Here is a 20,845-nt window from a genome sequence, read left to right as displayed (position 1 = left end):
TGTGATAGCTCTCCTTGGTGTGAAGTCTCCAGTCTCTAATAATAGTTGGGCTTGTGCTGAAGCCTTTTCCTCACTCTTGCCTCTCCCCAGCCATCTGTTTTCAAGAAACTTGTGGAATTCATGTCACTGAGCTCTCATCCGTGTTTATCGTAGGGGCAGAGACTGGCTCACAAAACTAAAAGCTGGGAGAAAAGACTAGCCCGAGCTACAGAAGTAGTTTGATCATGTAAAACCTCATTTTCTTAGGAAAGAAAGAACGAAAAATGTGCCAGGAGATCTGCCAGCAGGCTGGGAAGGGAGTTCTGCTATTCCTTTGCCCCGAGTGAATCGAAGGCAGAGATCACTAGGAGAAAGACCAGATCCCGTTCAGCATCCTGGCTGCAGCCAGGATGAAGGTGCCCGTGTGTGGGTACCGCAGCCTCTGCCATTACTTTAGGGTCTGCTGCCATTTCAGTGTGTTGGAGAATTTTTTACAAGGAGCACAGAGTGTTCGTGGGGCCTTTGTCTTTTGTTCATTAGAAGCTTACATTATTTTTCTACTCTAGAGCCTTGTAAGCCCTCATCACCATAGTATTTGGCTATCGTGCAGTACAGGGCTATGACTGCATTTGAAGAGGTGAGTATGACATTTCAGGGTTATATTGCTCCCATATCACAGCAATTAATTTATATTTTCATCTCTCTTGCTGCAGGCGCAATCGCCGTCTGTGGTGAGTGCTTTTACTTGTCTCATTTTATGGGGGAATCAAGTGAGTTCGAGTGAATTTCTCAAAAAACAAACTAGCAATAGAAGCCAGGTACCCTGTCTGATTTGAAAAAACTGAATTATTTCCAACAGCATATCGGCGAGTGCCAATTTATTCCAAAGGGAACGTTTTCTTAATAGTGTTTTTCAGTATAAATATAGTATCAGCTTGAACACCTCCAGTAAACAAATATCAATTACCTTAACCATTTCTTGCCTGTGGAAGAGCTTTCATTGTGAGGGAGACACTCCCTGGAAGTCTTGTTTTATTCTTCATTTCCGTGGACTCCTCAACAGCATTTGTATTAAAATGTATTTTTATCTGAAGATCAGTGAGACCTTTGCAGCCACTACTTTTCCTTGCGAGACCTTTGTCAGGCCAGCGTGAAGATGGGTAAGCTCTGGTGTAGAGAAAAATTTGCTGAACGTTAATACAAAGACTGAGAAACACGGATAGAAAGAAATCTTTTAGCCCTTCTCTCTACCTCTGAGTACAAGCTGCTTTTAAATTAGTGCCTCCTCCAGCAGGTTATTTGTTAAATCAGTTCGACTGATTGACTCAGGTCAAATAGTATACTGGATTTCTAGTTTTAAAAATGAACTTTGCTAATGCAGTGACCATTACCAGTCTTGGCAAATGCTTGCCAAGGTGCTTTAAAACATTATCTGGTTAACAAATAAGCCATCAGTTCATCTACCATAGGTTCTTAAGGGTGGCAGTTTCATACTCAGAAAGCACATTTTCGTATTGGAGATTAAATATTTTTGCAAGCTAAAAGAGCTGCCGTGGGCTGAGTTGTCACCTAATTATGTCAGTCTCTTTGTGGAATATTTTGATAAGCACATCAGAGGAGGCGCTTTAATCTTGATGCTAAATCTGATCACGTCACATCCTAAATTCACACGTACAAGGAGTGCTCCCGACGAGACCTTAACTTAGCTGTTTCGCTGCCAGCAGAGCCTGTTGAACTGAAGCTGAGGGGCCTCGTGTTTTGCCTGTGCTGACAATGAGCCCCCCTCGAGCGACCAGTGGGCAGTTACAGCTGAGGCTGTGAGTTGCACGAGGGCAATGATTTTAAGTGGTTGCAGTTATCGCTGGCTTGGATGCATCATAGCCACTGACCCTGAGAGCAGATCATATTCCTGTCTGCTAGAGGCTTTGTCCCCTTCTACTTGGGGATGTCTTCTGCAGGTTCTGCTGTGGTTCTTTATTTTCCTCAAGATGCACAAATTCATCTGGCTGATGTGGTTAGATATGAGTTTGAAATGGCATCTTTCTTCTTGAATCCTGTTTTGGGGCTAAATAGTGACATGTTGGAAGAAATTTCTCGTACCGGTGCTTGCTCCTTTTTTTGGAAGCACTGGGATTATAGCAAAAAGCTTTTGTTGGTGATAAGGAATCCAGCAGACAAAAACTACCACAGCCACATGCTGCTAGGCTCAACGAAAAAAGAGTCTGTTTAGAAGCGCAGTAAATGTGTTGATAAACAGAAATCAAATGCAAATTAAATAAAAGCTTTTCATATACTCCATTCTCCTTGAGATCAGACAAAAATAAATGCCACATAAACAAACGAGTTTTATGAAATGTTCCAAAAATAAAACCACTCTTGCAACGAGGCGAAAAACGAGATCGCCTCCATGCCTTTCCAGCTGCTAAGAGCTGTTATTCCTCTTTGTATCACAATAACGCTCAAAGATTTCAGTTTAAATTGAAACCAGTTGTGGCAGGTGTTGTAAAGAGGTTGCTAAAGAGTCTCAACCTAAGTGACACGGCATGGAAAATGTCAGGGCTGAGAACAAATCCCAAATCTGATTCCCAGCTCAGTGCCTCTCATCAATAAACCATTTTGCCTCTTACATAGGAGAGTTCTTAGCTGAAATAAACGGTTTTGGCTTTAAAGCCAATCTGCAAAAGAAGGTAAGTTACATTCCGGTCTTTTTTTTTTCCTCTTTTTTTTTCTCTGATTCTTTTTTCTTGTCCCTGTGAGAAGCCCAGGAAATAAGATGGAAGGCGCTGAGAACAGACCCTGCATGACTCGTAGTTTATCTCAGCCTGCATCCCTTCTTCAAAAGCGGGAAATGGTATTTCATCATCATCTCTCCTGGGGGTAAGGACTGACTAAAGGCAGTCATACAGGTACCAAACAAAAAGCCCCGAGCCCAGGAAGCCTTGTTTCCTCTGGAAAATCCTGAGATCATCCCAGGATAAGCTCATTGATTTTACTAAAAAGCATTAATATTAAAGCATCCAACACACTGTTGATCTACATGGATGATAATTAATAAATGAGAAAGTAAAACACAGGCTGGTGGCATGGTCTCTTGGCTGCTTTGTCTTCCAGCAACATTTAATGCAATTTAATCCAAGGACTCAAGATGTTTCATTTAGAAACATTTGTGTCTTATGTGATATCTCTGCATATACCACTGGTGTTGAGCCAGGAACCCCATGAGGCATGATCCTGAAGGGCCAAGCAGCCAATCCATTTTGAATCTGAAATCCCTTCAATCCCACAAAAAGGCTCTACCATGCTGCTGGAAAATGGCTCTTCCCATACCCAGCGAGCCATTCCGGCAGAAACCTCTCCCAGTTCTAGCAGCTCAGCGGCTGGATGTGGTTTCCATGGAAATAGACGTCAGATCAGCAAAAAACAGGGCAAGTGTTTAAAATAATCTCTGTTTTGAAAGCTTTATGTGTTTCTGTCACAATATTAACCTTCCTCAAGGTAGGATTTTTTTTTTTGGTGCAAAATCCTTGTTTTTAAGAGTGTGCACAACAAGGGTGGGTCCCCTCAGAAAAGTCCTTTCTTTGGTATTTAGGGTATGGGGACCACTGTGCTGGGCTTGTATCATAGCAGAAGATTTGTGCTGTTCTCCAGCCATCTGCCTTTTGTGCCTATTGACTCTTGGTGTAACTCAAGTGACTGTAGTGTGGGAACTACCAGGGGAATTGCAGAGAAGTCATTTGTACAGAACACGCAAAAATGCAGCCAGTTCATTTAAAGCACATTTGTGAGCAAACCACTTATCTACGCTTGGCAATAACGTTATCTTGAGAAGGGAACTGCTCGCAGTGCAGCCCGTAAGACAAGGACGGATCATCTTTACACAGCCATTATGTACAATCTATGGAATCTGCATGAATGATGGCTTTTCTGGACATGCTTCGACTTGCTGGTGTCACCCCAAAGGCGAGGGTGGCCATGTGTCTGTCCCCCAAAACACACTGCTGGGGACCATGGGGCCAACGCATTATCAGACCCACAGATCCTCTTCAGGTTTGGCCTGTGGTGGCTGTGACTCTGAGGTGACCAAAGGAACATGGTGGTCATCTTGACGATGTCCAACAGCCCTGGGATTATTGTGGCTCTGAGATGACTGACTGGCCCTGAGGTGGCCATGCCTTCAGGTAGGTGACCATGGCCCCTAGTTAAGTGGCCATGCGGTGACTGTAGTCCTGAGGTGACTGAAAGCCCTGAGGTAGGTGACCATGGCCCTGAGGTGACCGTAGTACTGAGTTGAACAAAAGCCCTGAGGTAGGTGATCATGGCCATGGGGTGACTGTGGCCGTAAGTTGCCATGGCCTTGAGGTGACTAGTCCTGAGGTGACTGAAAGCCCAGCAGTTGCTGGCTGTGGCCCTGAGGTGACCATAGTCCTGAGGCAGGTGACCATGGTCCTGAGGTAAGTGGCCAGCCCTGAGGCGACCATCCAAGTCACGGCTCTGCTCCCACCAAACACCCCTGAAGGGACGAACGACCCCGACCAAACGATGCCGCACCGGGGGCGGGGACACCACCGGGGTGGGAGACAAAGGGAGTCCCACCGCCCTCCGGGCGCGGGCGGACAGCGCGGCGTGGGGGGGGGGAGGCGCACGGCCCCGGGGGCGGCCCGCAGAGGCGAGGGGCGTCGCGGTGAAGCCCCGCATCCTCCGCCCGAGCCCCGCCGGGCCGCGGGGGTCGCCGCCCCTCGCCGCCCCCGCCCGCCGGTGGCGGACTACATCTCCCGGCATGCAGCGGGCGGCGGGGACGGGGGGGTGCGCGGTGCCCCCCGCCTCGCGCTTCCCGCCTCTCCCCCCTCGCCCCCCCGCGGCGGGCGGCACGTGCCGCCGCGCTCGGCCAATAGGGGCGGGGCGGGGCGGGTCACGTGCCATTGTTTGGCGCTTTTGTGCTTGGCGGGGCGGGCGGGAGCGGAGTGTGGCCGGAGCGGCGGAGCGGGAAGGTGGGTACGTGCGGCGGGGCCGGCGGCTGCCCGGGCTTGGGGGTGGGTGTCCGCGGCCCTTCGGGTGTGGGGAAGCCGGGGTGGTCACACGCAGAGGTCCGGCCGTCCGTGGGGTGGGGGGCGACGCCGCAGCGGAGGGGGTTTGAGGGTGGGTGTCAGGGCGAGGGGAGCCGCCGGGGGCTCCGCAGCCGCTTGGGAAGGGGGCACGGCGCCTGCCCTTCTTGTCTCTTCCCTTCCCCCGGGGTCGCGTCGCCGTCCGCTTGCCGGGCGTCGCGGTGACAAAGGGGCTGCGGGAGACAATGGGCGGGGGGGCGTCTCCACCTCCACTGCTCCAATATCGACGGGGGAGGGGGTGCCTATTGTCCTGTGAGGGGGCGACGCTCCGTGAGGGGCGACTCTGCGAGGGGCGACGCCCTGTTGGAGGCGACGGCGCCCCCTCCCCTCCCTGACAGGACCCCGCCATTGTTAGTGGGGAAGGGGCGGCGCCCAGCGGCCGCGCCCCAACGCCATCGAACACGGGGACCCTCCGCGGAGCCCCGCACGGCGGCGGTGGGGCGGGGGGTCCCATGTGTGTGTCCGCCAGTCCCCCCCCCGCCCTCGCCGTCACCCCGGGGTAGAGGCGGGGGCCCGCACCTGCGGCGGGGGGCGGCAGGTGCCCGGATGTTACCGTTGGCCCCGCCCTCCCTCGGGCCCCCCGCGCGCGGGCGCGCGCGCGCGCTCTCTCGCTCGCGCTCTCCCCGGCGGTTTGAATTCGGTGCGGTTAGCAAGGCGCGTGCGGGGCTGGGGCGGGGCCTCCGCCCGGCCGCGCGACGGCCTCGGCCCCTATTGGTTGATGGCGGGAGGGGCGGTACCGCTGGGCCCGGGTGGGTGCGCGGTCCTAGCGCCCCCCAACCCGGGCGGACCCCTCTTCATTGTCAGTTTAAAACCTGGGGGGGGGGGAAAAAATCCTCCTTTTGGTGTGTTTACCACTTTGTGGCTTTTTTTTTTATTGCGCCCCTTTATAACAAGGGATGCTGGGCAGTGTGCGTGCTCCCTGTCTGTCGTGATGTACTGCATCTGGCTTCAGCTGCATAAATAAAAATCGAATTTTAAATGAGCTCAAAGCACACATTTAAGATCCTTTTGTAACAGCAGGAGTCCTGGCTGTGCTGTCTTGTTGTGCGCCGTATTTTAACTGAAAGAGCTATGTGCAATATCGGTGAAACACCCATAGCACTGCATGCTGCTGAATTAATGGTGAAATGGGAGTCTTTGTTCGTGTATCTTAATTACGGTGGAGTAAAACAGGGACTGAAAATGCCTGGCTGTACAGTCATACATTACAGATCCTGCAACACCAATAACTGAGAACATCTCTGCTGTTCCTAGCAATGTACATCAGCCTCAGCCCCACGGACTGACCGGAATTACTGACTGCAGTAACCTGCCTGACTCTCTTTTGTTCAGGAGGTCCAGTTATGCTTAGCAATTTTTATTATGAGTTAGAATAAATTAATGTACTTACTGTTCAAAGGCATGTCTCTTTGTTATCTAGAATCCAACCGATTGAAATTCTACTGGAGTTGGCTTCTGGAGTCCCACTTTCTTGGTCATGGCTACTTCTGGTATGTAGTATTATGTATGAAATACTCTTGTGGGTTTTTTCCTCTTAATTTCTCAAATATATTTTAAAATCTAATATAGTAAAATAAACTGTCATCACCGTGCTTTCCTCCCATATCTAGGCTGCTTTGGAGAAGCTGTTAGAACTGGGTGTTTGTGAAAACATACCAAAAGCCCTCTCAGGCGAGGCTGTTAGCAGATGGGCTTCAGCTCATCTGCATGCCATCTGCTCTGTTAACAGAGCTGACTATCATCTAGACATCTTGGTGATCAAAACTGGTGTGCTGGTACAACTGACACCGTGCAGGGCTGACGTGCCTGCTCAGAGGTGTTTGAAGAGAGAACGCTGGCTTACATATTTCTTTGAAAACTGGTGTCAGCTCTTGGCTATGTCAGGTCTTAGGCAAATGCTCTTCCTCAGACTTCTCATTGGAGAATGATTTTTCATTTGAAGTACTGATAAACTTGTTTTCACGACCCCAGATATTAAAGGCTAAAATAAAATGCCAGGTGCTTGGGTAATGCAGTATCAAGGGAAAATGGCAAACAAAATTGCCTGCCACATTTTTGAATGGCATTGCAGCTGCTTAAAACAAAACATCAGCTCGCATCTGAACCGTCTCCTTAAGCGAGATTTGTGGCTTTGAATTTTCAAAGGCTATTGTTCAAGTTACCTGAGCCAATTCCTGGCTTAAAATACTGTTTGTTTGGGGTTTTTTTTTCCCGATGTTCCTAGATATTCAAGTGAAGGAACTGGAAAAGCGTGCCTCTGGGCAGGCATTTGAGCTGATACTGAGTCCCCGCTCAAAAGAAGCAGTCCCGGAATTCCCTCTTTCTCCCCCAAAGAAGAAGGATGTGTCATTGGAAGAGATTCAGAAGAAGTTGGAAGCAGCGGAAGAGAGACGTAAGGTAAGTTGGAAGCAGCTGAAGTGAGCTCTGCTCAACTAGTCCATGCAGGTTGTGGTGGTTCGGTGGCTTTCTCAAATTTACTTGTTGCTTGGGGCCAGTGATTAGCTGTCTGTGTTATGGTAAATGGAATATTAATTGAACTTTGGAATCTCTAGGGCTCTTGGGAACCTTTGTTATGGTCCACAAGGCCAAGTTCCCAAAGTGATCTTGAATGGTCACTTGAAAAACTGGGAGAAAACATTTGGCTGAGAGGGGATGCTCTGTCAGGAAGAAGCTGTTTTTCTTGTCTTTAACATCATAACCAAACTAAATTTTCTAGGAGAAAAGTGGTGTGAATCTGTAATGAGAAGCTTTGCCAATACAATGTCTGGCTTGATGTAAGATCTCGCTGTTGAGATGTAGCCTGGAGCCCTTGGTTGGGCAGAGACTTACTAATTGAAGTGCAGCCTCCTGTCTGACCTGAATGACAGTGATTCACCACTCTGAGAAGCGAGAATTTCTGAGGAAACGTGTTGATGTTAACATAAAGATCCATGCTCTTTTTTCCAGGAAAAAAATCCCATTTAATACAACTAGCAAGTAATGACAGAAACTTAAATTTCCCTGGTAGCTTGTAGTGGTGAAATATGGGTTATGTGGGTGGAGCAAGCACCAGGGAGCTTTGTTCTGCATCACAAAGTTATGCTGTTCTCCAGTAAAATAGCAGAAAAATCTTTTCTCGCGGGAGTTGTGAGCAGCTTGACTATAACTGTCTGTGCAGTTCATCTGTTTTATGTTCAAAGCCTGCATCCTCTGTTTTGTTAGTCTCATGAAGCGGAAGTCTTGAAGCAGCTTGCTGAGAAGCGGGAGCATGAAAAAGAGGTGCTTCAGAAAGCAATTGAAGAAAACAACAACTTCAGCAAAATGGCAGAGGAGAAGCTGACCCACAAAATGGAAGCTAACAAAGAGAACCGTGAGGCACAAATGGCTGCTAAACTGGAACGCTTGAGGGAGAAGGTGGGTGTGAAGTCCCCGTTCCCCTGTGGAAGAGAGTTTATCCATGCTCCTTACTGTGAAAACTGGCTAAATAAAGCCAAGTAAGTGGTCAGGTTAGGGGGGGTGCTATGAGTAGATGGACATCCTGTGGTGGTCTGGTCTTCAAAGATTATTAAATCTGCCAAAGACTGTGCAGAAATCCTCCTCTTGGGGCAGAGGGGATGGATGGAGTTAGAGCAGCATCTCCCTTTCTCTTCTAAAGCTTCATCCTGTAGCCCCCCCCCCCCTTCAGTAACCCAGACTCAGAGGTTCCTGCTGTGGGGTGGGAAGCAAGCCAGGGCTTGCTCTGCCGGCCCAGAGCCCTGCCTCTCCGCGCCCAGGCAGCTAACTGCTTCCCTGCTGTTGTCTTTCAGGACAAGCATATTGAAGAGGTTCGAAAGAACAAAGAAGGCAAAGACCCTGGTGAGGCTGAAACCGACTGACTTCATTCTGGAAACTGACTCTCTCCCCCTCCTCTAAATATCCAAAGACTGTACTGGCCAGTGGTTTTATCTTTGGTTTTTTTTGTTTGGTTTTTTTTTTAAGTTTCTAGAAACTGATGTAGAACTGTAAAATTAGATCCAAACTGTACACTTTCTTTGGGGGCTAGAGGGGAGACCTTACATGTTTCACTTTTTCTAAAGTGTTGTCTTTCCAGTGTAGCTATCTTCTTGTTGCATCCTTTTCTACTCCAGTGCGCTCGCTACTGGGTTGATGGCTAGTACTGTATCAGCTCTGTAAGACGTTTGTGAAAGGAATATGTAGTATACTGTTCCATGCTGAATATCTGTTACACTTCAAAAATCTGACTGTCCCAGTCTGCTAAAATACTGCTGTAACTGAGTGACTAAATAAAGCTGCACAGTGCTGTTATTATGAGAATTACTTCTGAAAAATGACATCAGAAACAAAAGCAGTTGGCTGAGGTCTGCAGCAGGCATCCTTACCCAGTGCTGGGTGGAAAGGTCCGTGGCAGCACTTTTTCTTCAATCCATGGGCATGCTGCAGGACTGCCTTTCCCTAGAGCACCCTCATTGTCTTAATTTTACAATCAAAGCTTTGTTTTGACACCTCAGCAGTTGTCAGCTGTTGTGTGTTTCTGTTAAAGCGTTCAGAACCACCTCCCTTTGGATGCTGACACTTCAACAAACGGGTCCTTGTTGCCACATGACTCTGATCTGAGCCTTTCTTTTTTTGGTAAGGGTTTCTAGAAGATGACTTGTGCTGTTGAATGGTGACTTGTGTGCTGCTTCCTGCAGTGTCGGACCATGAGTTTGAAACCTGTTCTGTGCTGGGATTGAAAAATGCTGTTGTGGATAAGAATTATTTATGATTTGGTGTCTGCCGCAGGTGTGTTGGGATAGCACACTGGGCTGCAGGGCGAGCCTGAAGATTAACTCCTGCCCACAACGAGATGTGCATCACCTTTGTTCTGGGATGTGAGAAATGGATACGGCTGTGCTTATGCTCTGAGGAAAGATGCATTTTTAGGTGTATTGGGTACAGACTTGCTGTGTTGTACAGGTGCCTTAAAAAACCAAAAGCCTTCCTGTAAGCCTAATCCAGAGTGTGTCCTGCACATCCACAAGTACTCACGCTACTCTGTGGTAAAGACAAGGTTGCAGTTGGACTGTGAGCAGCCACCTTGCTTCAGTGTAAATGGCATTGTGTTCTGAGGTAGTTGGCTTCAGTAAGCGCATTCCCTTGGAGCAGGAAAACCTTGGGTCTCACAGTGTCCGTTAATGTCAAACACTTGGTGGCCCTGGCCTCGGTGAGGCATGCTTGGTCCTGTCTTCCCCCTTCTGTGTCCTTGATCTTGAGGCTTGGCTGCTAGGGTTGTTTTCAGGGTAACTCCACGCCTGGAGCATCTGGCACTGGCCAGGTGACAGAATTCCATATTCTGAGGATGGAAATGCTGCTAGGGATTTTTTTTTTAGGGGTCAGTTGAGTCCTGGACCACTTGACCTGTCTTCTAGGGCTTGGTAAAGAGGGAACCTCAGCTGAGGGAGCTTTCATTTATCACGCTTAGCGCTTCTGATTGCATTGAAGTTGTACTTAACCAAAAGCTGATATTACACTCTTTGCATGAAAGAAGAACAGTGAGATAGTCAGTTGTGATGCGCTGGAGGGCTGGGACCGGATCCTTTGCCTGAAGAATTTTCAGAAGCATCATACTTCATAATTTAAGGTAAGTGAGACTATACTTATACCTGTTGGGGAGCAACAGCCCATCTACAGTGGAGGAGTAGGGCAGGTTTTGGGTTGGTAATGGCACCTCTCAACCTTGTGTAAGCCAAGAGCGCGGGGATGCAGGTCAGGATCTAGCGGGAAGTTGAGGGCAGGGAAATAGCTGAACCTTGAGGCACAGGCCTGAACCCCTACGTAATGTGCTTATGAAAGAAGTTGCATATCTCTAGTACCACATAATGGAGGCTTAAGTGATGGCTGGATCAGTTCCCATATGCAAAATCAGGCATAATTAGCAATGAAAAAAAAACACAATCAGCTCTTCATTTTACTGTATTCCTTTACCTGCTGAGAAGAGACCAAGCATCCCAAATGCTGGGGGGGGGTGTTCCCCCATCTTTTCGAGGGGTGGGAGAGGAGGATGACAGCACTGCCAAACCCCACGTGGTGTTCAGAGCACAAAGAGACGTTAAATGGGAGTTTTTGCCTTGCCAAAGCTGCCAGATCTCAGCTCAGGGCCTTCTGTTTCCTTGTCTGAGTTCTGCTTCACATGGCTGCCGGCGTTACAGGGAATGGGAGCTTAAAGCCCAGGGTCTGAGCTGAGTCTCGTTCCTCTGAGAGCTGTGGGGGGAATGGGAGGTTTGAGGGGTGGGAATGCAATCGGGGGATGCAAACAGAGCGTGGTAATCATCAGAGAAGGGACTAAGGGGAAAAACTAGCATGGAGGAGATGGTGCTTGGGCAGAAAAACAGAAATAATACCCTCTCTGGTAGGGAAGGCTGGACTACTAACATATTGCTTTAAAAAAAAAAAAAAAGACAAAAGCCACAGCTTTATTTCATAGGCTACACAGCCCGCCATGTGGTAGCAAGTTAGAAAAGCAACCAGAAGCCCCGTGCTGGGTGTGGTGGGGGAAATGGGAGATGTTACACCTCCAGCCGGCTGACAGAGGGACAGGGGCTGTGCCTGGGGCCGGCACCCCCTGGTTTACTGACCTTCCACTTGGGGACAGGCACAGCGTGAAGGAGAAGAGCCTGGAGCTGGGTGTTCTGCGGGTGCCTGGGCCTGGGGAGCTGCCCGGCAGAGCCACGGAGGGTGAGTGGGCACGGAGGGCTCCAGGGCCGGGCGTCCGGGCAGTGGGGTCCTGGGGGGGGGCCGCAGGCCCTGCCAGGGCACCGTGGGGGGGAAGGTCCAGGACTCTGCCAACCTCCAGCTGTACCTGCATCTTGAAGTACCCCACAAACCCGGGGAAAAAAATCCGGGGGGGGGGAATCAATTCCTGGCTGCCCCAGAGGGGTTTTGGCAGGGCTGGTGCCGCTGCCCTGCCGGGAGGAGGGAGAGATTCCCTGGGTGCGGGGACTGGAGCCCGGGCCCTGAAAATGTGCTCGCCTTGTGCTTACGGGGGGGCTCGGTGAGCCTGTGCCAAGGAGAAAACAATCATAAGTTGAAGGAAATGTATTTGTGCTTTAGAAGGCTAAATACAGCCATATGCATGGGAGCAAACAGGCATGTAAACAGCTGGGGGCTGAGTCTGTGTCATGAAAAAAAAATTCAGCAGGATGGGTGGATGCTGCTTGAGAAGGGAAATGCTCCGTAGGAATAACAGGCATTTGAGGCAACGTTATTGACATCTTGTAGGTATGTGGAGGTTATTATTCCGAGTACAAGCCAGATTAATGATTTCCAGTACTGCGTAGGATGTGCTCTGCTCATAACTGAGCATTGCTCAAGGCTTCATAGCTAGGAAGAGCTGTGCAAATTAAGTCCTGTTCCAACAAGTTTTGGATGACCTGAAGTAAACACGGTTCCCTTTCCTGCCTCGTGCCTGGCCGCTCGGAACGCGGCTTTTCCCGCTGCTTTTGCCGCAGCATTTCCCTGTGCAGAGCCAGGGGTGCCTTTCCTGTAGGAATTTGTCTTTTGGCAGCCGTGGTGGGGTCAGACACGGTCTGGAGCTGAGCCCCCTCCCCGCGTATCCAGGTGTCCCCGTGGGCAGTGGCAGCCCTGGCACAGAGGCAAGTGCTCTGGGCATCAGAAGGGCAGCGTTTTCTTCCAAACTACCCATAGAATTTTGGTCAAAATAGCTTAATGTGGGAAGTTCTGCTTTTGCTGACATCTCCCGAGGCTGTTTCAGTTCAGCACAGTGGCTGCAAGTCCGGAAGAGGTTTATGAAGTTAATTTTTCACTGGCAGCCTGTGCATGTTGCAGTGTTACAGGGGAGGCATTGGGAGGCCAGGCGAGGGTCAGGGTTGCCTTCTGCGAGGTGCTGCTCTGACCCAGGCAGATTTTTGATGTGGGGCCTCTTTAGCCAGGCGAGGTGGGAAAAGAGTGTTCAAGAGGGAAGCTGAGCAGCAAACAGCCTGTTTTTATCTGCATCTGTGCTCCTCAGCTTCAGGCAGGCATGAGTTACTGACCTGTCTAATCCATTTTGATGAGGAAATTACAGAGATTTTTAAAATAAACAGCCCCATTCCCGCCTCCTACTCCTGTTCCCAAACTTTGAAGAGCTTTTCCTGTCTGAGCTGTCCCTGAAATGACTGCACTTGTCAGAAGTTGAGGTGTAAATCGGCACTGGAGCTGGACGGGAGTTGGGCTGTTTTCCTCAGAACTTGTCTGAGCAAGAGCAGGTAAAGGGGACGGGGTGGGGAAATCTCATTTTTCAGCATGTTCTTTGCAGTATGTTTTTAAGGCTGCCATGAAAAGGCAGAACAAGCCAGTGAGGTTGCCTTTATCTTGTTAAGGACAGCCGCTTCAAAATGTAAATATAGAAATGCTTGCTCACAAAGATTACGCTGCTAGACCTCAGTGATGCAACAGGATGAACTCACTCGAGCTGCGTTGTTTCTGTGCAAAGCCACGTGGAAAATGAGGAGCTGAAAAAAGACGGTAAAAACTCTAAACACAGAAGTTAATCTTCTGTTACTGGTGTTAAAGTTGGTTTTGTTCTCAGATGCCCCTTGTGAGGCAGAGAGGGTAAAGATACCTCAAACAGTTTATGAGGGGGGGAAACTGCCGCTCCTGGAGTGGGAAGTTTGGGATGTTTAGTTTGTTTAGTAGTTCCCAAACTGCTGGGAAGGGTTGAGTCTAGGAACTGATACATCCTGGTGTGTTAATTATTGTCAGTTAACCCTGTACTCGTATCTTCTACCTCTGTCCTCCAGACAGGTTGCCTGTAGAGCATGGGGCACTCTGGCAGGAGTTCTTAAATCTCCCTTCAACCTCCTTCATATTACTATTTTTGGTGATTTTTTTTTTTTTTTTTATTCCAGCTATTATAAGGCCACTCTCCAGTCACGTGTGATTTTATATACCTTTGGAAAAAAGCCAGAGTATCCAAACAGGCCCTGCTTGTTGATTTTTGGTAAAGACTCTATTAAACCCCGCAGCAAAACTCTTTTTCCAACCCAAAGGTTGTTTTGCGTGGCGGGGAACCAGAGTTTGGCTGCAACATGGCAACGGTTGTCACCGAAAAGCTTAGCCGCCTCTTTATTAACGTGCGGCAGGTCCCTCAGCTGCTGGCACCCCTCTCTCCCTCCACCGTCAGCAGTTCAGAGGTGCCAAAGGTCTTCTGGAAGCCCTACATCCACAGCGGCTACCGGCCAGTGCAGCAGACCTGGCGCTATTACTTCTCGACGCTCTTCCAGCAGCACAACGAGGCCATCAACGTCTGGACCCATCTGCTGGCTGCGCTCATCCTGCTGCTGCGGTTCCAGCAGCTCTCACAGCGGGTGGATTTTGGACAGGACCTGCACGCCCAACCCCTCCTCATCATCATTGTGGCATCCATCACCTACCTGACGTTCAGCACGCTTGCTCACCTTCTGCAGGCCAAATCCGAGTTCTGGCACTACAGCTTCTTCTTTATGGACTACGTGGGGGTCGCCGTTTACCAGTATGGCAGTGCTCTGGGGCACTACTACTACGCCATCGAGCCAAGCTGGCACGAGAAGATCAAGGGGTTTTACATGCCGGTGGCCGTCCTGTTAGCGTGGCTGTCCTGTGCTGGTTCCTGCTACGCCAAGTACCGGTACCACCAGTCTGCTCACCTTCTGAGCCGGCTCTGCCAGGAGCTGCCCTCCGGCCTGGCGTACGCGCTGGACATCAGCCCTGTGGTCCACCGCATCTACACCGCGCCGTCCTCCGAGTGGGCTGACCCGGCCCTTCTGTATCACAAATGCCAGGTGCTGTTTTTCCTCATTGGTGCCTTTTTTTTCTCACACCCTTACCCCGAGAAGTGGTTCCCTGGGAAGTGTCACTTCTTCGGGCAGAGCCATCAGATTTTTCACGTGTGCCTCGTGCTCTGCACGCTGGCGCAGATCGAGGCGGTGGTGTTGGACTATGAGTCCAGGCGACAGATCTATTCCACCCTTCAGGGTGATTCGGCGCACAACTTCTCGGCCCTATGCCTCTTCACTGTGACCTGCTCTGTCCTCACAGCTGCTTACATGGCCAGGAAGGTGAAGAACAGGCTCAGCTTCAAAGAAGAGTAAGAGCCCTGAAGGAGAAGCAGGTGAGCTCACCCAAATGGTTGATCTGCAGCCAGCTGTGGTGATGGTGGCATAAATGTGGCCACAAACTTCAAGAAGAGGAATAAAAGGCTTTGTGAACTGTTACTCAGCAGTGCTCTCCATAGGGAGGGAAAGTAAGAGTTGCTTTTCATTATTACTTTAATTCAGAATTAGTTCTGGCTTGCTCTTAAAATGGTACAATGGTTTAATTCATGTGTCTGAATAAACTGTTGGAACAAAATGTTGTCAGTCCTGCAGCCCTGTACCTTGAACAGCTGGGAGAGGTTCTTGGAAGCCACCAGGTCTCACAGCAGAAGGTGGGGAGATGCCACCTTGGCCCTGTTAGTGGTTGCAGAATCTGACCCATGGGAACAGGCCGAGGTGAGCTTGTATAAACCACAAACAAGGGTGACAAATATATTTAATATCATTTCAGGCCCTTTTATATGGCTTAAGAATTTGCACAGAGCTATCCATGCAGTGACCAGGTCCTGTCCCTTACCTGGTAAGAGTGTGGGTGTGTGAGGGAGAGGCACAGACCCTGTGAGTGCAGTAGGAGCTGGGCTGGGGTCGATTTGACGGAGGTTCAGCCCCAGGGCAGTAACAGGGGCTTCTGCACCCTCTGTGGTGGCTGAGGCCCTGTGAACAGGCACTGGTGTACTGGCCGTGGGGGTTTGAAGCATGCAAAAGAGAGGGTGCAAACACAAAGTGCTGGGCCTGCGGCTGCAGCTTGTAAAGACAAGGTGAGAGGGGCTAGGGCGGTTGGGGTTTTGTGTTCAGCGAAGAGCCGGGCTGGGGACAGGAGAGCAGCTGAGAGGGGGGGAGGAAAACCCAGGTCTATCTTGTGCTGCTCTCTCTGACCTGCCCAGCACCCTGTTTCTCCCCGCCCCGCCGCCCCAGCATTGGCATCTCTGCAAACACTCGGCCCTCTCTTGCCGAGGAGCCTCCTCCGCTCTTCTCGCGGCTTCTCCTGCTGCTCAGGGGCCGGTCCCGTCGCCGGGTTCCCCCCCGATACCGCCTAAGCGCCCCGCAACGACGGCCGCCGCCATGCTCCCCTCAGCAGGCCGACGGCTTATATCGGGCACGGCGCCGGGTGGGCGGGGCTCCGCCTGCCGCTCATCTCGCCCCACCGCTTGGATTGGTCCCTCTCCACCAGGAGCGCGCGCGGTGACCGTTGGCGGCCGTTAGGCGGGAGGGCGGCAGGGCCGGGAAGCGGCGCCGGCCTCGGCGCCTGAGGTACGGCCCCGGCCCGGGTCCCTGCTCGGCTCCGGGAGGCCGGACGCAGCCCGCCCGGGGCCGGGGATGAAGCGCAGACGCAGGGGCGGCGCGGCCCCGCAGCCCGAAGCGTGCGATGTCTGGCTGGACACCGCCGAGCTGAAGCAGAGCGCGGCGCAGGTGGGTCCCGGCCCGGGGGTGCTCCGATATGAGGGGCTGCTGCAGCCGGGGTGGGCCCTGATCCCCGTCCCGAGGGAGTGTATGGCTGCCTGGGGGTGGGAGGTGGTGTGGTTCTGAGAGAAGATTATTTGCTCGAGGTCAGGAAGGCTCTGCAGAGGGACCTGGACAGGCTGGATCGATGGGCCGAGGCCAGTTGTGTGAGGTTTAACAAGGCCCAGGGCCGGGTCCTGCCCTTGGGTCACACCAACCCCAGGCAGCGCCCCAGGCCTGGGGCAGAGGGGCTGGGAAGTGCCCGGCGGAGAAGGCCCTGGGGGTGCTGGCTGACAGCCGGCTGGGCATGAGCCAGCAGTGCCCGGGTGGCCAAGGAGGCCACCAGCCCCCGGGCTTGTGTCAGCACTGGTGTGGCCAGCAGGGGCCGGGCAGGGATGGGGCCCCTGTGCTCGGCCCTGGGGAGGCCCCACCTCGAATGCTGGGCTCAGGTTTGGGCCCCTCGGGACAAGAAGGGCCTTGAGGGGCTGGAGCGTGTCCAGAGAAGGGCAGCGGGGCTGGGGCAGGGTCTGGAGCACAAGTGTGCTGGGGGGCGGCTGAGGGGGCTGGGGGGGTTTAGCCTGGAGAAGAGGGGGCTGAGGGGAGCCCTTCTCGCTCTCTGCAGCTGCCTGAGAGGGGCTGGAGTGAGGGGGGGGCTGGTCTCTGCTCCCAGGTTACCGGTGACAGGTGAGAGGAAATGGCCTCAAGCTGTGTCAGGGGACGTTTAGATATTAGGACAAATGTCTTCACTGCAAGTGTGGTCAGGCCCTGGCTCAGGCTGCCCAGAGAGGTGGTGGAGTCACCATCCCCGGGGGGGTTAAAAAAATGTGGCACATGGGGCCATGGTTCAGGAGGCCTGGGGGTGTTGTGTTGTGGGTTGGACTTGAAGATCCTGGAGGTGTTTTCCAACCTTAGTGGTTCTGTGCTTCTCTGATAAGGTGCCGTGGTGTTGCAAGTTAGGAGAGCAAGGCAGTGATTTGGATGCAATGCAGAAGTGTTTCAAGAGGTGCCAGAGGGATGGGATGGGGTTAGCAAAGCTTGGACAGTGCAGCACGGCAGGGACACCCCACAGCCTTGGTCCTGAGCATTCTGCTCTGGGTGACTCTGCTCGAGCAGGGGTGCGGACAAGGTGACCTCCATGGGCTCCTTCCAACCTCAGCTGTTCTGTGATGGTGTCGCAGGAGGAGTTGAAGCGTTTAACAAAGGTGGGAGCTATGCTACAACACTGGAAGAAGGGGAGATTTGTTATTAATGGCATGTATTCACTTTCCACTTGTTTCTTTCCATACCCAGTCTCTCATAGCCAAGTCAAAAGTATCTAGTCGAACTCTGGAAGGGAAGTACGCCTCAGTCGCTTTCACGCAGACAAGAGCCTCTCAGCCACGCACCAAACAAACCACCATCTCTGCCTTCTTCAGCCCTCAGACAGGTAATGTGGGCCAGCGTACGGCCCTGGGGGAAGGTAGTTTCAGGCCATAATAGGTAACACATCTCGCTTTATTTCTTGGCTGAAAAATACATTTTCTAGTGAAGAGGGTAAAGGTTAAAGGCCTGAACTCCTGGAAAGGATTTTATTGTGATGGTTAATCTAAATGCAGGCACCTTTTACAGTCAGTTAAATGTCCTCGGAAGAATGTTATAGCTGGAAGTGAAAATGAATGTTACTTGGTTCAGACAACCTCCCTGTGAGGGGAATTGGCGGGAGGTGTGTGAGGAAAGCTTTTCACAAAGGGTCGGATGAAGCCTTTTCTACAGAATGCAATGTTTAATCCTAACTGAACCAATGAAGGAATCACAAGGGAACCAGAATATTTAAGCTAATTAAGACAGCTCACAACTTCTGTGCTTTTGAGTCTGCTTTTGTGCTCTGGAATATAACTCACTGGGATCCGTCCACAGGTCTCACCACATACGGAGAGAAATGAAATGGCTGCAGAAACCAGCAGTGTAGGATGTGTAGTTGTTTGTATATTTTAAGTTGTGTAATGGCTGGTTCATCAACATTAAACTAGTTTAGTAATAAGCAGATGAGAGGAAGCATTACATAAACAGTACAATTTAATTATTTGACAGAATTTTTGTGTTGTGGCAGGGCCATTGATGGTTTTTGCTTCGGATTCGTTATTCCTACTCCTTTTGAATGTGCTGTGTGCTTTCCTCTTTTTTTTGTTTGATTCCCTCGATTACTTGCATTCACTTATTCACTGTGTTTGCATTCACTGAGTGCTGCTGCTCTTCACCCAGAGGTCTGTAGGATTTAAGATGCTGGAGCATTTCTTATTTGTATTTCTTTTAGCATATCCTGAACTGAGGATGAGCTCTTTTATTTTGAGAAGTTATATTAGATTTTATATTAAATGGTTTCAGAAGCAAATGTGGGACTTTGCCCCACATACAAGTGGTAGAAGTTTCACTGTGGAATTTTGTAGGGTTTTATTTTGTAACTCTTGAGCTGCTGTTTCTAAATGAATGTCATAGGTGAGCTGCCTGGAAAGCTGAGAGGAGGAAGGCAGGGAAGCCAAAGACCGGAGCAGCTGGAGATGCAGCTCTTGCACCTCACTTGAGGGACACATACTTTTTTGAACTACTCCAATGTTTTAGGCTGCCGTTCCATCATATCCTCAGCAGCATAAATACAGATTTTTATGAGGCGGCGGCAGGGCTAGTCTGGTGTTAGAGCAGTCTGTATGTCATTACTTGAAGGAGCAGTAGAGCAGCAGTTCTGAGTCAAGCATCCCGGAATGGTGCTGTGGGTACTGACAAACCCAGAGAAATGTGTGTGTGTGAGCTCTGGCTTTATCCAATTCTGTGTTGTTTACAGATGAAAAAGACAAAGAAAATTCCAGGCTGTCTCCTTTCATGCCGAATAAGGACTGTAAAGAAAAAGGTATTTCTTTGGTTGATTCCCCTGTGAAGGTCTTGGCTTTGCCACAGATGGGAGGAGCCCAGAAACAATCCTTCAGAGCTGAGGAGGAGACAGTGCAGGTTACACCCCAGCATCGTGCACGGAAAGCACCGGCCTCGCCAACTCCTTTGCCAGACTCTTCGTTGTTACGAGCGAAGTCCTACAGCAAGAGTGCAGCCCTCTGTGGGGCGGGAGAGAATTGCTGCTTCATCAGCTTCACCCAGGATTCAGAGGGCAACCGGATCATCGCTCACAGAAATGAGTCCGATTTATTTGCTGGAGAAACGGTTTCAGCAAGCGGCAGCGTAACTTCAGACTGCTGGATAAACAAAGAGAAGGGCTGGCTGGTCCCAGACGAGGCAACCACTGGGCTTGATTTCCAACCAAGACTTGGTGCAAACCGGAGTAGCAAACCACACCAAGCAAGTAGTGTTAATTCTTTAATTGATTTCTCTGAGACTGAGAACATAAATCCTACTCCAAGGACAGACAGTACCTGGGCTGCTGGCTTTTTTTCATCTCCACGACGACCAGCCAGAGCACAACCCCTGAGAGAGCGCAGCCAGAACGCTGGCACTGGCTCAGCCGAGGAGGGATGGGGCAGTAAGATGGGACTGAGCAGTCCCTGCCGGCAGCTGTTCACCCAGGATTCGGAGGGAAACAGGGTAATCGCTCACCACTGCCAGGATGTCCCATCTGCTCGCCAGGACAAGGGCAGCTCTTGCAGGCAGCTGCTTAACTCTCCGTACAAGGGCTGTTCCGGCGATGCTGCAAATGGGAGCCCGAGCAAAGCCGGGGAGCAGTGGTTAGATGTGTGCTATGATTTACTGTTCACGCAGGACTCAGAAGGGAACAGAGTGATCAAACACTGATAAGTGCCCTTGAGTGGGTTGCCTGATGACCTCTTGTGAAGCCTCAGGAAAGCATTTTTGTAAGAAAGCTGTCAAAAGTAGGTAAGTGTACCTGTTGTTTCTCTATATACGAGCTAGTCAGACCCAGCAACAAGCAGGGCCTCTTTGTTCTCTGAAACTTTGTTTTAATAAAAATCAAATTTTGAAGGCGTATGCTTATAATGGTTTGACTCTTTCAATCACAAGTACAGCCTGTGTGGCTAAGGCCTGGCTTTAGTACTGCCTGGTGTTTACATAGCACGTGGCTGTTCAGCTGGAAAGCCTGCTGCCTGACATGTCTGTATGGCTTAGAATCCTGAAATCCAATTTAAAGGTTTTTCCTAGGCTCAGCTCAGGAACCACACCATCTACTTCACATTAGCTGCCTCGAGGCAGTACTAGGCTCAGATACGTTCTGCTGAGTTCAGGACTGTGGCCGTGCCG

The 20,845-nt window shown here is 50.7% G+C and overlaps 3 protein-coding genes across 7 annotated transcripts; all 3 read left to right on the top strand.

The window, feature by feature from the left end:
- The first annotated feature begins 4,901 nt into the window (after positions 1 to 4,901).
- Positions 4,902 to 9,374, top strand: STMN1 (stathmin 1). 2 transcript variants are annotated; one of them, XM_064471154.1, is made up of 5 exons: positions 4,902 to 4,967; positions 6,502 to 6,571; positions 7,306 to 7,478; positions 8,283 to 8,474; positions 8,867 to 9,374. In XM_064471154.1, exons 2-5 carry the CDS (start codon positions 6,559 to 6,561, stop codon positions 8,933 to 8,935), a joined length of 447 nt encoding a protein of 148 aa, XP_064327224.1. In that variant the 5' UTR covers positions 4,902 to 4,967; positions 6,502 to 6,558; the 3' UTR covers positions 8,936 to 9,374. The 2 variants fall into 2 exon arrangements, with proteins under 2 accessions (XP_064327224.1, XP_064327226.1); XM_064471156.1 differs by having other exon boundaries at positions 4,948 to 4,971.
- A 2,154-nt stretch (positions 9,375 to 11,528) lies between these two features.
- PAQR7 (progestin and adipoQ receptor family member 7) lies at positions 11,529 to 15,425 on the top strand. 4 transcript variants are annotated; one of them, XM_064471151.1, is made up of 4 exons: positions 11,529 to 11,774; positions 13,182 to 13,303; positions 13,463 to 13,562; positions 13,946 to 15,425. In XM_064471151.1, exon 4 carries the CDS (start codon positions 14,126 to 14,128, stop codon positions 15,164 to 15,166), a length of 1,041 nt encoding a protein of 346 aa, XP_064327221.1. In that variant the 5' UTR covers positions 11,529 to 11,774; positions 13,182 to 13,303; positions 13,463 to 13,562; positions 13,946 to 14,125; the 3' UTR covers positions 15,167 to 15,425. The 4 variants fall into 4 exon arrangements, with proteins under 4 accessions (XP_064327221.1, XP_064327222.1, XP_064327223.1 ...); XM_064471152.1 differs by lacking the exon at positions 13,182 to 13,303; XM_064471153.1 differs by lacking the exon at positions 13,463 to 13,562.
- Positions 15,426 to 16,336: 911 nt separating this feature from the next.
- Positions 16,337 to 20,573, top strand: AUNIP (aurora kinase A and ninein interacting protein). Its single transcript, XM_064471357.1, has 3 exons — positions 16,337 to 16,579; positions 17,900 to 18,035; positions 19,428 to 20,573. The coding sequence occupies exons 1-3, from the start codon at positions 16,487 to 16,489 to the stop codon at positions 20,381 to 20,383; spliced, it is 1,185 nt and encodes a 394-aa protein (XP_064327427.1). The 5' UTR covers positions 16,337 to 16,486; the 3' UTR covers positions 20,384 to 20,573.
- Positions 20,574 to 20,845: the final 272 nt, after the last annotated feature.

The sequence above is a fragment of the Phalacrocorax carbo genome, chromosome 22 (genome assembly GCF_963921805.1).
Source record: "Phalacrocorax carbo chromosome 22, bPhaCar2.1, whole genome shotgun sequence".
Classification (NCBI taxonomy): Eukaryota; Metazoa; Chordata; class Aves; order Suliformes; family Phalacrocoracidae; genus Phalacrocorax; species Phalacrocorax carbo.
The sequence above is the reverse complement of the archived record's forward strand: the minus strand, read 5'-3'. Positions and strand labels throughout refer to the sequence as shown.

What these genes read in the sequence shown, in the direction of transcription:
- AUNIP (XM_064471357.1), top strand. Translation starts at nt 16,487, where the DNA reads ATGAAGCGCAGACGCAGGGGCGGCGCGGCCCCGCAGCCCGAAGCGTGC. An exon ending in TGAAGCAGAGCGCGGCGCAG is followed by an intron (nt 16,580 to 17,899) that starts GTGGGTCCCGGC and finishes TTCCATACCCAG; the next exon opens with TCTCTCATAGCCAAGTCAAA. An exon ending in CTTCTTCAGCCCTCAGACAG is followed by an intron (nt 18,036 to 19,427) that starts GTAATGTGGGCC and finishes TGTTGTTTACAG; the next exon opens with ATGAAAAAGACAAAGAAAAT.
- STMN1 (XM_064471154.1), top strand. An exon ending in CAGCGGAAGAGAGACGTAAG is followed by an intron (nt 7,479 to 8,282) that starts GTAAGTTGGAAG and finishes CTGTTTTGTTAG; the next exon opens with TCTCATGAAGCGGAAGTCTT. An exon ending in TGGAACGCTTGAGGGAGAAG is followed by an intron (nt 8,475 to 8,866) that starts GTGGGTGTGAAG and finishes GTTGTCTTTCAG; the next exon opens with GACAAGCATATTGAAGAGGT.
- PAQR7 (XM_064471150.1), top strand. Translation starts at nt 14,126, where the DNA reads ATGGCAACGGTTGTCACCGAAAAGCTTAGCCGCCTCTTTATTAACGTG.